Source organism: Leucopleurus acutus, assembly GCF_964270905.1.
Source record: "Leucopleurus acutus genome assembly, chromosome: 1".
NCBI classification, from domain to species: domain Eukaryota; kingdom Metazoa; phylum Chordata; class Mammalia; order Artiodactyla; family Delphinidae; genus Leucopleurus; species Leucopleurus acutus.
The window spans coordinates 187112925-187126663 of record NC_139142.1 but is presented as its reverse complement, the minus strand read 5'-3'; the positions used below and the strand labels follow the sequence as shown (position 1 = coordinate 187126663).

At 44.0% G+C, this 13739-nt stretch overlaps 1 protein-coding gene across 4 annotated transcripts in view; it reads right to left on the bottom strand.

Annotated features, from left to right (window-relative positions):
- Positions 1-218: 218 nt before the first annotated feature.
- NRP1 (neuropilin 1) overlaps positions 219-13739 on the bottom strand; it is a 138048-nt gene continuing 124527 nt past the window's right edge. For 2 of the 4 annotated variants that reach the window (XM_082847578.1, XM_082847580.1), the window contains exons 13-17: positions 11923-12060; positions 7878-8152; positions 7290-7386; positions 5121-5171; positions 219-3007 (exon numbers count right to left, since the gene is read on the bottom strand). In XM_082847578.1, coding sequence (XP_082703704.1) covers positions 2718-3007; positions 5121-5171; positions 7290-7386; positions 7878-8152; positions 11923-12060 — 851 coding nt within the window. In that variant the 3' untranslated portion in view covers positions 219-2717. The remainder of the gene's footprint in view (positions 3008-5120; positions 5172-7289; positions 7387-7877; positions 8153-11922; positions 12061-13739) is intronic. The other 2 variants (XM_082847581.1, XM_082847579.1) reach the window with 1 other exon arrangement.

Below are 13739 nucleotides of genomic sequence, written 5' to 3'. Positions count from 1 at the left end.
TCCAGTTTGGGTTGATATTCTTTCAGGAAATGTCTTCTTAATCTTCTCTCCTTATTAGGATATTATTTTTAAAAGAGAACTTTAAAAAATCTTGAAAGTTATTTGATGCTGGAATAATACCAATTTCTTTAACAATAACAAAGCTAATATAATAAAAGCCATCAGGTTTGGGATATTTTAGGAAAATGTTTAATTCAACTGTTTCTTTGGAATGTAGTAGTCATAGTTTGGAATTTAAGTTACAGTTCAGTTCTGTGTGGTTTTTTATGCAACTCAGTGTCTGAGAATACAAATGTCATTTAAAGTTAAGGCTTCGCTGTTCATTTTGAATCAACAATTCACAAGTGTCATATTGTCATAGAAAATAAAAATTTCTGTAAAAAAAATTTGCACAAAATTTTATGATGGTACAAAACATGAAGCAATAATATACCAGTAAAATGAAAACATTTTACGACAGAAAGTTTTATAGATCTCAATAAAGAAAAAAATACGTTATTTTACACCTTTTAAAATTACGAAACAATCTAAAACAATATAAACTGAACATTTTGTAACACTGCCTTTACAAATTAATAACTTTATAAACATATAATTTTTAAATATATTTATCAGTGCAAGATACTTTCAAATTTAAAGTTGCAGTATCATTTTTCCTTGGCTGAAGGCAACTGTAAGTCTGTTGCCTTAAAGGTAAATCAAGTCTTAATGCTTTCATCCTGGTACGATTATAACGGCTGAATGGATGCCTCTGGGGATAAGAATCTATTCTTCTTTCATAGTGATCAATACTTTCCTGGAAACAAAAGGCATTCTCAATTCAGTTAGACCAGGATGAATGGACTTTCCCCTCCATGATGCCATGTGACTCCCACAAATGTATTCGAGTGAGACCTACAGCAGTGCCGGAAGGGAGGAAGTTCTTACCTACAACACGGCATGGCACAAATACACGGAAAACAACCAAAGCTTCTTTGGGTTAATTCAGTGCTGCCGGATAAGATATTTACTTCTCTGTGCCGTTGGAGGCTTAGGTCTTAACAGCCCCAAGGCAGGCTTTTTGTTTGTGAGGCCCTGGAAGTTTCTAGAAGCATTCATTCAAGTCTCTGTTATTTCAGGGTTGCTGCAGACTGAATTTTTAAAAACATTTGTTTTGACTTTACTCATTTTCTTCCCCTCTGTCATCTTAAAATACTTCATCCCCAGGCACCATGATTTATTGTCGCTTTCTTAAATTAACTGTTCTTTCTTCCACTTCCCTTATCTGACTCAATACCAAAACAAGAAGGCTCTCACGGGCCATTTTTGTGTATTTGGATGTAAAAATCTCCTGTTTTTGGATACGGGGAGAACTCTATTCCTTTGGGTCTCACTTGAAAGCCAATTAGTGTTATTTCTTCTCTCAACTTATCACTATTTTTATTAAATGCAAACATTTCCATTGAAGATCATTTCGATTGGAATAGACAGACAAATGGCTTAGGAAAAGAGATACTGTCACTTTAACCAGTTAACAAGGAAACCAAAGTTAGACTTTGGAGGGCAAAGTTAGGAATTTCCCTTATTTATTTATTTTCCAACATAAAGTCTAGTAAAAGTGTTCGCCATCACCAGCAGGTTAAAGCTGCAAGTTTCTTTTCTGGATAATGGCAAATGCTTAAATCCTAAGAGAGGAAAAAGACAGAGAGATAGGAGAGAAAGAGTTTACATTTGAAAATACATTCCATATGAAAGAACAGTAAGAGAGAATATTGCAGCTTTATACAAAAGGGTCAAGAGACATGAAACTGAACTACGGAAAAAGCAGAACAATTAAGCCACGTTGCCAAATCTTCGGAGCCCTTGCCTACCCGGAGGCTGACATCTCACACTAAAATATACTTTCTTCTTAGTCAGTGGGCCACCAGGGTTTGATTCAAGAGGAGGGCTTTCACCAGCGAGAAACAGGGCGGGTTAATGTAACACGATGAGAACCAGTACAAACAAAAAGGCACTTGAGAGGACGTAGACCAGCCAGTGCCAAGGATTCTTCGTTGTGGTTGTCGGCATCACACCCAGTTGCCAGCAGTGTCTGGTGATCGCACAGTTTTCTGTATGGAGTTCACAGCACAAGGCTGAGTACAACAGTGGAAAACATCGAGGAAATACGACGGTATTGCTTCGTAAACAGAGCTGACACGCTAGACTGGTACTGAGGCTACGGGACTTGAACAGAAAGCATCCTACTCCTTCTTTGCCTATGCACAACGCGGGCGATGATACCCAAGGCCAGCTTCAGGAGTCCACTGAAATGTGGTTACGCGAATATATTCTGGGCACTGGGCTGCAGGTAGCATGTCCGTCGAAAGGGCCCCACTGAATACACTTGGTACCAGCATCTTGGATTTTGCAGTTTCCGAAGAGGATCCAGAAGAGGGAGAGAGAGAAGGGAAAGGGGAGTCCAAATGAATTATTAAGTCAATCATACTTGGTCTCAACACCAGCATTTGATTATTCAAAAGAAACCAACAGAAGGAAGCTGACTGTACAGCATTTCGATTGTTAACACAGCTAAGTCGTTCATGTCTGTCGGCCGAACTCATCGAAGCTCCTGAGAAAACCTGGCTTGGCATCATTAACGCACTTCCCAGCCTGAACAGTGAAAGATCGGCCGGTCCCCAGCTCAAGCTCTGTCCTCCGCTCCACTCTCCTGCTCACCTGGTCACCTCTGTCTGCCTTCATGCCTCCGAGTAAGTACTCTGTGGATTCAGTTTGTCTTTTTTCAACTTCACGCCATCCACAAGTTCGAAGTTATAGTTCTCCAGGGCAGATAAGTTTCTTTCCGACATCCCGTTGTGCCAGCAGGCACAGTACAGCACGACCCCGCAGACGGCGCCCAGGAGGACGCCCAGGGCGCTCATGGCGATGATGGTGATGAGGATAGGGTCCAGGGTCTTCAACACGTTGCCCGGCTTCCTGGAGATGTTCTCATCACCGTCTCCCGTGCCTTGGTATCCTGGGGTGCTCCCTGGGGAGAAAAACGAAATTGGCTCCATGAGCCGCCAACGTACCAGATGACAGCAGACAGAGAAATGGAGAAGAAGGAAAGAGAAAGGAGTGAAGCACACATCCGGACTGGGCTGTCCTCCCCAGGAGCCTGCGGGGGATTTCTGCAGCGGGGGTTTGGCTCCCCCATCGCCAAGAAACACCAACGTTTAGGTTTGACTCATGGCTGGGAATTGAAGGTGGGAGGGAAGGGTATTGGGTGTTGGTGCTGTGATTCTGACAGGAAGCTTAGCGCATGGAAACCACTGACTCTGGGTAAACAATGAGGGTTCGGTTCTAATCTAATTCCGATTTCGTGCAGCCATCTGTGAGATTGTAATCTGTATTTATCGTCCTTGGCCAGATAAGAGGTCTGTAAACTTTGCAAAATGCTTCCTCACACATTTGTCTAGAGGGGGATTTAACCATTCCTGGCACCTCTGCCTGATCCCAAAACCCAGCACGAGGAACCCGCCCAAGCTGTCCTTCTGTGTGGTAGTGCTACCACATATCAAATCTTCAAGTTTCCTCCTTGAGTCAATGGTGGTTTCACTCAGGAAGGAGAGGGCTTTCAGAAAGAAGGAGGGCATGCCTGCTGCTGACATTTAAAGTGGCTTATGGCTCCAGTCTAGAAGCTGGGTCAGTGCTGTGCTGAACAGAACACATTTAATAATCAGCGTCTTTGCTGCCCTGGTGGTTTCGCTGCAGATGGTCACACAGCTCTGCACTCAGGCACTGGGGAAATGTTTTCTTTAGAGTGGAACATGAGAAATTACTAACATGGGAGCTTTGAGTCTCATTACCTGGGACTAGAAATGAGACTAAAATGTCAACTAAAATGTGCAACAGGCCTGGTGTTTACTTAATGGTGTTCTGATCAACAAGGATTCCAATCAAAGAAAACTAAAAATATGAGACGCAAGTCCCTAAATAGGGGGAAACAAGCCATGGGGACATATTCCCTCCCTTGATGCAACATTGTTTCGAAACAACCTCTAATAAAGTTTACAACCCAGCGTGGACTACATAACTAAGCTAAACGAGTCACGTGTTAATATGACCAACGGCAGACATGGGGCCATCTTTATTTGTCTCCATCAAGTCCAAGTCTGGCTATAGTAGGTCCACATTTCTAATGGCAACAGGTGCTGCTGTTGATGGGTAGGGCACAGAACTGCCGGCAGCGCTGTGAGTGACGCTGGGGCAAGTGTCCAACACCACCACTGCTGGCAGGAGGCGCAGAGACTTCTGGGAATAAAATAATATCAGGCAAGGCCTAACTCCGACCACATGTCTTGCGTTGGATCACAAAGCAGTGTGCAACGAAAACACGCATTTTCGAGTTAATCAGTCTGAAGTCCGAGGCTACCATGTAATTTGCTGTGTTACTTAAGGCCAAGCCACTGCTCTGAGCTTCAATCTCCTCATCTGTAAAATGGGGATAAATACACTCAGAGAGCGGCTGTGAGGATTAAATAACTTATGTAAAGCGATTGGAACATACTAGCTACTCAATAAACCCCCATCAGCATCGTCAGCATCATTGTCATCAATACTATGATCATTATCGCAAAACGAGGGTTTCAGTAGAGGAGGCTGGGAACAGACGGCCCAAACAAAACAGATTATCACAGAAATTGGGCTCCCGGTCTCTAAAGATTATAGCTGGATATAAACCAGGAACAAGAATTTGGGCTGGTTTCAAGTTATTATATGAAAATTATTGCAGGTCTTTGGGTAAGAAACAATCTTCACTAGTTTCCTGTGCCCATAGTTACAAAATGAGAGTGTTTCACATCATTGCCCTCTGGGTCCCCTCTTGCAGCTCAGGCAGGGAATGGCCAGGGTAGCACACGTCCCCAGGGCTCACCCCCTACACAGGCTGCGCCTCTTACGGCGTGAGGCTCCCAAGTCTGCAGAGCAGGTAGGAGAGGGCACTCTGACGACAGCCCAGGCACAGTACCACGGATGCGGGTGTTCATTTCATGTGAGCTGCTTTGATACACCAGTGCACCAAAGTTCCAGAAAGCTTCTTCATAAATATACTGAAAGCCACAGTAAAATATTTTAAAAATCGGTCAGCAAGACAAATTTACCTGTTTCGTCGACTTTACTTTCTGGGTTCTTTTTATCCAGGTCTGCTGGTTCTGACAAGTCAAACAAAATTGAAAGAGATATTTGAACTGCCAACCAAATACAGTACACATAAACCTTTACACACACACACACGCACGCGCACACACACACACACACGCACACACACACACACACCCCACTAATGGCTCTGCTGGGTTTCCTTTGGAGTTTTTAGTACAATCTGACCCCACCAAGTAACTGGAGAGCTATAGAGAGGCAGTGTTAAATGACTAGGGAATTGGTGTCAGATCTAAATCCGGGAAGCACTGCTGGAGCAGAGTGTGTTGTCTTAGGAGAAGAGCAGGGAGGAGGGAAATGGTTTTGGCATTTGGAGTGTGGGGAAATCTGGTGAAAATAGAAAACAGAAGTGGAGTTGCACATATGGCCACCATCCTGTGCTTTTGTAGATACCTGCTTCGTAAGTGTTAGTCAGTTTCTCATATGGTATGTCAGCTCATTAAGGCCAGAGATTGTGTCCTGTGTCTTACCAAAAAAAAGAAAGCATCTGGAGGGAGTGGAGTTCTGGTACCCCTTATGGTTCTGAGTAGAACACAGGGACCTGGTTCACTTCTACGTCCCCAGCATTTAGAACAGTGTTCGGAACATACGCGGTGCCTCAATAAATATTTATTAATGCATGAATAATTAACAAAGAGCTGATAATCTCCCAGCATCCATGGCTAAATATTCAAGGAAATATATTTGTCGAATAACTGTAGAATTATCTTAGACGCCTTTTCATTGTGACAGCAACACAAAGTTTTAATGGTGCTTTAGCTGTGACTTTAGCTGTGAGTATAATGCCCAGCAGTAAGCACAGCTACGTAGATGAGTCACATGAAAACAGAAAGGCTCACGGACTTGTCTTAGCTTCTATACATTCACTGTAGCACCGGGACGCTGCTTTGCACATAGAAGGTGGTCAGTGAAAACCTGTTGAACCAGATTGAATGTATTTCTTGGTTTCAGCTGGTAGAGCTTACTCTCCCATTCCAAAAACATCACCATCAACCTTCTCATCTTGGAACAGGAAAGCAAGCAGTACGTGCCCTGCGTAACTGCATGAAACATACATTTTAACAACTGTGTAGATCTGGATGTGGGGAATTTGTAAAGTAGCTGCAACTTAAATATTAAGCCTTATTTTCTGTGAAGATCTGCAAAGTACTGTGGCAGGAAGCAGTCTTTGGGTGAGACTGTCCTCTTTTTCCCCCAATTTCTTCAATCAACCCTATCAAATTATTGCCACTTTAGGGATTACGTATATCCAATACATTGTATAATAAAAGCTTTGTAAATTGCCGAAATGACCAAAAACCCATTATAGCCAACAGGCCTCCTTTGTCTTAAATTTGCCCAATAGGATTATTCCATTTTGTTATAATTAACATCCTATTATATAATGATATATAACAAAAGTTTAAGTGTAGCAAATGGAGCTTAAGACTAATTACTGTGCTATTACATTGCCATTAGTGGTGCTATTTATAATTATATATCAAGAACTGGGAGAATGAATTGGTTTCCTACGTCAGACTCTTACCCATATACACCAGACCGATGAAATCCATAAACTCTGAAATACTAGGCAAAGTCTCTAAATTTCCTTTATTCTTTTGAGTCAACTCAACTGTTTTTAGAGTCAGAAACATCTACTTATTTGTAATAAAGCGAAGAATGATGGTGTCTATGATTCATTCACATTGTAATCTTCATTAAATCCACTGTGCTAAAAAATTTCAAAGGCCTGCTGCTTGTGGACACACTCAGATATTTGGAATTATCCAGCTGTCTGAGTTTTCCGCTTCTCATCACAATGTTTAGGCATGGCGTACACAGCCTGGAAACCGTGAGTTTCTTCTTTGCTATGATCTTTGGACTGCATATTATTTGTGTAGTTTTGTGGGTACCAACCAGACATTCTAAGGGAACCAGGTTAGATAATGGGGCAGCTAAAGGTAGACTGACCTGGCCTTATGCCCTGTTGCACCAGACCATGCGTTCTATAGGATGTGCTTATAGCCCACATTAAAATTCGAGGTCCAAATGAACACGACAAAGACCATTCAGTGGAAAGACACGTGCCCTGAGCAAGCAATGCTTTGGTTTCTACAGCAACCCATACTTACTAGTGCAGTCCTCTTGAGGGATGTGGTTATTGATACTGATGTCATCCACTGCAATCCCGCCAAGGTTGCCTTTTCCGATTTCACCCTCGAAAATCACCTAAGAAAATGAGATCGTTTTCACAGTAGTTAAATGTTGGGTCCCAGATAACAGTGCTTACAAACGCTTGTTCAGCTCAAGTCACAGAACGTAAATGAAATTCATGAGGTTTCGAATGATCACACGATTTGCTCTTCAATCCATATTAACTGCTTGGGGATGGCATAAAACTTCTCACTGTATCTTTGTATGATACAGAATTTAAAACTGGAAAAAAGCAGCAAATTAAAGGAATGTTCATTGTGATAGCCCCAAATAATTATTGAGTAGCATTTTCCCTTCTTTCTCAGCAGTCGGTCCTACGTCTGTAATCTAGGAGACTGTGAAATATGCTACTGAGATTATCATCATTGCATTGCAGCAGTATCTCAGGTTCACGAAACACCTGAAATAAAATTTGGAATTTTTTCTGCATCTCATTTGCATAACTTTCAAATACTACCCCAGAGACCCCAAAACAGCTATCCGCCCCATCCTAGAGAAGGGCCCACCTGGTAAAGTTTCAGAGATTTGTGCAGCAGGACACGCCCCTCTTTCCAGTGGTCCCCTTGGTGTCCGATGGCCATCCAGACCAACTGGTCATATTCCTCTGGCTTCTGGTAGTGCAGTTTGACCCTCAGCGTGCCCACGTGTGAACCAGACATGTGATACCAGAAGGTCATGCAGTGGGCAGAGTTCTGGGAATAAACCACAGGGCTCACCAGGCGAGCCACTTTGCCTTTCTGGTTTTCATCAGCTTGGGAGTAGATGAAGTTGCCATCTCCTGCTGTGACAAAAAGCTGTGTTAAAGAGAGTGGCCAATGGATGAACCTTTGTCTCTTTTCTGTCAAGTTCTGCTACTCAAACCTTCTCTCCTGGGCTGAGCACCAGAACCCAATTGTGCAGGAGAAGGGAAAGTGGGCAATAGATGGAAACCTCATTGACACTGGAGGCTCTGCTCTCAGCTTCTGTGAAAGCACGTTTGTGACAGAGGCTGTAAACAGCGCTCGTCTGATACCACGTATCTGGAACGCACTGTCACACGGACACGGGCTATGACTTGTGTTGGTCTCTGCACCATTGCAAGCAGATCGGATGTACAGGAAGACCTATTTTCATGCAACTTTAAGATTGCTTCAGCAGCACACACGTGAACACAGACACTAAATGGAAACATTTAGATGTGTTCTTATCTATTTACCATTGGAACAGGTAGACTTCTGGTTGATGATGCTTTGGTCACTGTAACTGTTTGATAATAGAGCTGCAGTTTGTCCAAATAATCTGGCAATCTTTTTTTTTTCCGCCAAACTTCGATGCTTTTCCCCTAGTTCGTTTTAATGGCTTATAAATTCCTTAAATACACCTGAGAGCCTGAAACTCAGCTGTGAGCCCTGCTTCTGTTTGATGTGGGCTTCTGGTTCCAGGAGAGGTGAGGCTGCATTTCTGAGGCTTATTAGAACCTGCCATTTTGGCAACCGAGATGCTTGCCGAGCTTGGAGGACTAACTCCTGGCTCTACTGTTAATGACCCCCTGTGGGAGCACTGCCTTCTGCCACCACCTGGTCTGAACACACAACTCGCGTTTCACTGTTTGCTCTGCAAATAGCAATGCTACTATAACGCCGCACCTGCTGAAAATATGCATCTGATGCTGAGCCTCAGCGGGCAGCGGGATGTTCGGTGTGCTGCCCCAGAGGCTGGCGTGCTTGGGAGATACTCTTTCCCTGCGTGTACGTGGGCGCATCCTGAGTCAGCAGCGTCCAGGTGAAGTGGATGTGTCCTCAGGCGCTTTCCTTCCTCACCTGGCTGCTTGTCTGAGATGGCTCTCAAGCACGCTTAATACAACCGGTGGGCGGGGAAAATGAAAGGAGGGTGGAAATAAAAACCATGGCCCCGGGCTTCCCTGGTGGCGCAGTGGTTGAGAGTCCGCCTGCCGATGCAGGGGACACGGGTTCGTGCCCCGGTCCGGGAAGATCCCACATGCCGCGGAGCGGCTGGGCCCGTGAGCCATGGCCGCTGAGCCTGCGCGTCCGGAGCCTGTGCTCCGCAACGGGAGAGGCCACAACAGTGAGAGGCCCGCGTACCGCAAAAAAAAAAAAAAAAAAAAAACCACGGCCCCGGCAGTCACGTGTGATGCTCTGGACCACGCAGACTCAAGTCACCCCTGGGGTCTGTTTCCTCCCGCTGATTTACCAAATGATGCTCGCCTGTCTGTGAGCTCACCTGTCTATGGTGCCCCTTCACTCAGCCCACCAAGACGGGCTGGCAAGACACGCCCCCATCTTGCTGCTGCCCACCCCCCACCCCCCGCCCCCGTCCCCGATCTTATGGAGAAGAATGACGTTGAGGAAGCTTAGCTTAGATGGTCCCCGAGTCAGGCCGCTTCTCTGCCCCCTCCTGTGCTGTCTCCTGCCACTGTTGCTCCCCCGGCCATTGGACACCCTCATCCCACTGCGCTGGAGCCGTTTCCCACCCAGAACCAGACTGTGAGCACCTCCAGGGTTGGGTTCCCTCCCTTACACCTGAATCTCCAGCGCCCCTCACTGCATCTGCCATGTATGTGGGCGGCTCGATAGCATATGTGCAATGAAGCAGAGGAAGATGCGGGTTTCGGAAATCCTCTGAAAGGAGGAACGTAGCTTCATTGTTAGAGGTCAAATGCAGAAAAGCATGTGGGATTCCTTTGGTAAATCCAAAATTGGGCCGCAGGCTATTGTACCTAGATAGTGTTCATTTTCCGAAATCTCCACGTTAGATTTGCAAAGTGCCGCACGTGATCTGTGGCAGGCTGTGTGCGTGTGTCCTGTGGGGGGGGGGGCTCTTTTCATTCAGACTTTTTCATGTTAACAAGTTCCTGCCTTTCAGATGTCAGGCTCACCCATCTCTCTTGCCAAATGATTGTGTGTCTAGGGCTGCGGGGGTTCCTCCTGGTTTGGGCAGACGTGGCACCACTGCCAAGTAAATTGGGGCGTCTGGGAGGATAAAAGAGACCAATCCTTCTGAAGGAATCGCACTTCTCAGCCGCTAATCTAAGACAAGCCCGCCTTTTCTGACACTCCAACACATAAAGTGCTGATGTTTCTCCTTTCAGGGATTTTATCACAGCTCTGGGTCGGGAACTCTCTCTCCGTTTTCTCAATTAGCACTGTACTTCTGCAAGCCTTTTAGCTTTTCTCTCTGGCTAACATAGCTTTTAACCTCCTTTGAATGTCAGATCCTACTGAGCCATTTTGCTTCACTTTGCATCAATTTTTCCACCATTACTGCCTTCATTTCAGCTAATTGCATTTGGTTAATTTGATGCCATTTCTATGTACAGTGCCATTTACAGTCAAAGTATTTTAAGTTTTCTAAAACTGCTTGTCTTAAGATTCAATTGAAAGTGTCTCAGAATTGAAGGAGTCCAATTTTATCCAATTTCCTTGTCATTCTTATTAGGAAAGGAAGTAGCTGTGATGGAAGGAGGCCTATTCAACCTACTTAATGGTTGTATTCACAGGGGAAAAAGTGAACAACAAAGTGGGAAAGGCATGAAGTACCCTGTGCCTGTCCATCGGCCCACTGGCCCACTCACCCCAAGCACAGGCATGGGGAGACTCGGCTTAATGAGATTTCTCAGCATCAGCAAATGCCCCTCTGGGGTCTCTTTTGGGAAACATGACTTGAGGAAGCAGTCCTGTCGGTATCACTGATTAGGGCAGAAGTTCGTGGGTTGGGTGTTTGTGTGTGTGTGTGTGTGTGTGTGTGTGTGTGTGCGTGCGTGTGCGTGTGTGCATGTGCATTTTTCTGCAGGACACGGATGGTTCTTTATTCCATATTTCAAGTTGGGTGATAAAATGACTAGGAGGAAAGTGGCTGACGGCTCCCTATGTACCCCAACCCTAATTAATCTTAGAAGGAAAGTAAGACAGGAGGTGAGGTGGGTTGAGGTGTGGCGAGGTTTCTATCTGCTCGGAGGGAATGGGCTACATTTACAATCTTCCTCAAAAGAACAAGATTTCTACCCTTACCCCAATCCATTTCCACTTCATGGGTCAAGAGAGTAAGCGTTAAGCTCACTTATGGTTTCTGCAGCTGCGAAATAACTGAGATGACACCATCTATGGTGGTGTTTGGACTTGCTTCCAGCCAATCCAGAGTCAGGATGCTAGAGATAAAATAAGACTCGTAGGATCTGACGGTGGTTGAAGTTGGGTTATGTACAGAGAGGGTTCATTTTGCTATTTCTTTTCTACTTTTGAATACATTTGAAATTTCCCATGAAAAATGTTCAGAAAAAGTAGAAAACAGGTATTAATTCACACACACTGGTTTGCCAAGTTTGCTATTTTTTCAGAGGGGTCAATGAGTTGCCACATTTAATCAGTATTCTCTACAAAGTGGCCTAAGGGACTCTCTACTAGGGAAGGACATGATGTTAATTCCAGAAAAGAAAAGCAAAAGTGAATGCTCTGTAGTATTTTCTAAACTCCCTAAACTCAGAGACCCATCAACCCTCCGCAGTAACACTTTCTCTAATTCAAAGAAATGAGGCCACAGTGAACCCTCCGTTACCTGTGTGATCCTGAATCGGTCCCGTCTTGCTGGTCAGCACACTCCATCTGAGCTGCACGTGATTGTCATGCTCCCAGTGACAGAACGTCTTATGAGAACCCCAGCCAAACTCACAGTTAAAACCATATGTTGGAAACTCTTCAGTGGGTGGAAAGGAAAAAAACAGAGACAAGCAGAGAAAGACACATTTAATCATTTAGGTCAGAGAGGTCCTTAATTCGTTCATGGAAAGCATGATTTGCATAACTTCATGTCTGTTTGAAAATTCCAGGAAAGCCACAAAATCCAGGATTACCACGAAACTCAAAAGATGCATGGAGAAGTCCAAATGTTTACAACATCATATTTAGTAACATTTAAAAATAACTTTTTTTTTAAATCCAGCTCAAAAAGATTATGGACTGCCTGTCAAATTGCTACATAAAATTTCCAGGAAGGTTACTTTCCAAAGCATGTATATTACATGTATATTATGTTAGCGTTCTCCCTATTTCCGCAACACTTAATATGAAAGATACTCTGCTCTTGAGGATGAGTCATATAAATTGATATCCACCAATGAAAAGAATCTTAATTAGAGATTGACCCATGAACCTCAAAAGTCTAGCAACGTGACTTGGCTGAATATCTCACCCTGGAGGTTATTTGTATTCTCACCACACCAGCTTATGCTTCAGGTTTTTACCGGCAGATCTCTGAAGCATTGCATAAGATTATTTTTTACTTCTGTGCTTTATATCAGGTCAGGTATTTTAACTGGAAGCCTCTGCTGTTTTAGTGAATTTTCAGATTTGCCTATAAATTGTTTGCCCCACTTAAAACCTCAATGTAAAGTCAAGTAAAGACAAAGCATGCTGGAATAGGTACCCACTTGTATATTTTGTAACGTTCAAAATGCTTCCTTTGGAATCTAAAAGGAAAGTATGAAGGGAGTCTCAGGAATGATGTGTGTGTTCTCCAAGGTGCTCTTTGGCTATGGGGTTTTTTAAACCTCCATAGCTTTATTTTTTTACTCAATCCTTTTTTTTGGGAAATTGGTTAACTTTTTAAGAATGGGGAAAATGAAGTCTTTGATGCTTGGAATTTTGGGGGGGTAAACTTGAGCTAACAATAAAAAATAATCCTAAAGATAAAATTCTCTTGGCTTCTGCCAGTCCACTCATCCCCCGAATATACAATAAAATTAAGCACACAATAGGGGCTGGTTTCTCTAATGAGGGTTATTGCTTCTCACTGAGTTCAGGTGTCCACAAGATGGCAGTATTGAGACGAGGAGGAAGGTGCCTAGGGCAGCTAGCCAACTGATCTAAAAAATAAAGCCTCAAAACAACTTCTCTGTACAATAAGGGAAGTATGGTATTATATGCTGTGTTAGGGTCAGGCTGAGAGCCTATCTCATTTGGATCTTTTCTTTAACTTGGTCTAAGCATTTAACACAAATATCTTGCTTTCTTCTCCGAGTCTGGGCTCCCTTGCCCCTCCCCCACTTCAACAATGGCAGGAGGGACTGTAATGGAAAGGTTTATTGAACAGATAAGAATGAGTTACTTTGCATTTTCAGTTTCCAAGGAACTCTTTTCAAATGCTAATGTGAAATTTGGAAGGAAGGCACCACACGCATTGTCAAAACTGAGCAGGATGGATTCTCCCATCCGATGACAGTGTGACCTGCCAAAGGATTCACAGGGAGAGCTGGGAAAGTAAACCTAGTAAGTCACGTGATGTGTATAACGTGAGCGCTTTCAGTTCGGGCAAAGGGCTGTATTTCACAGCGGTAGTGTCATTGGAGAGAGAGATTTCATGCCTAGTCCATCATA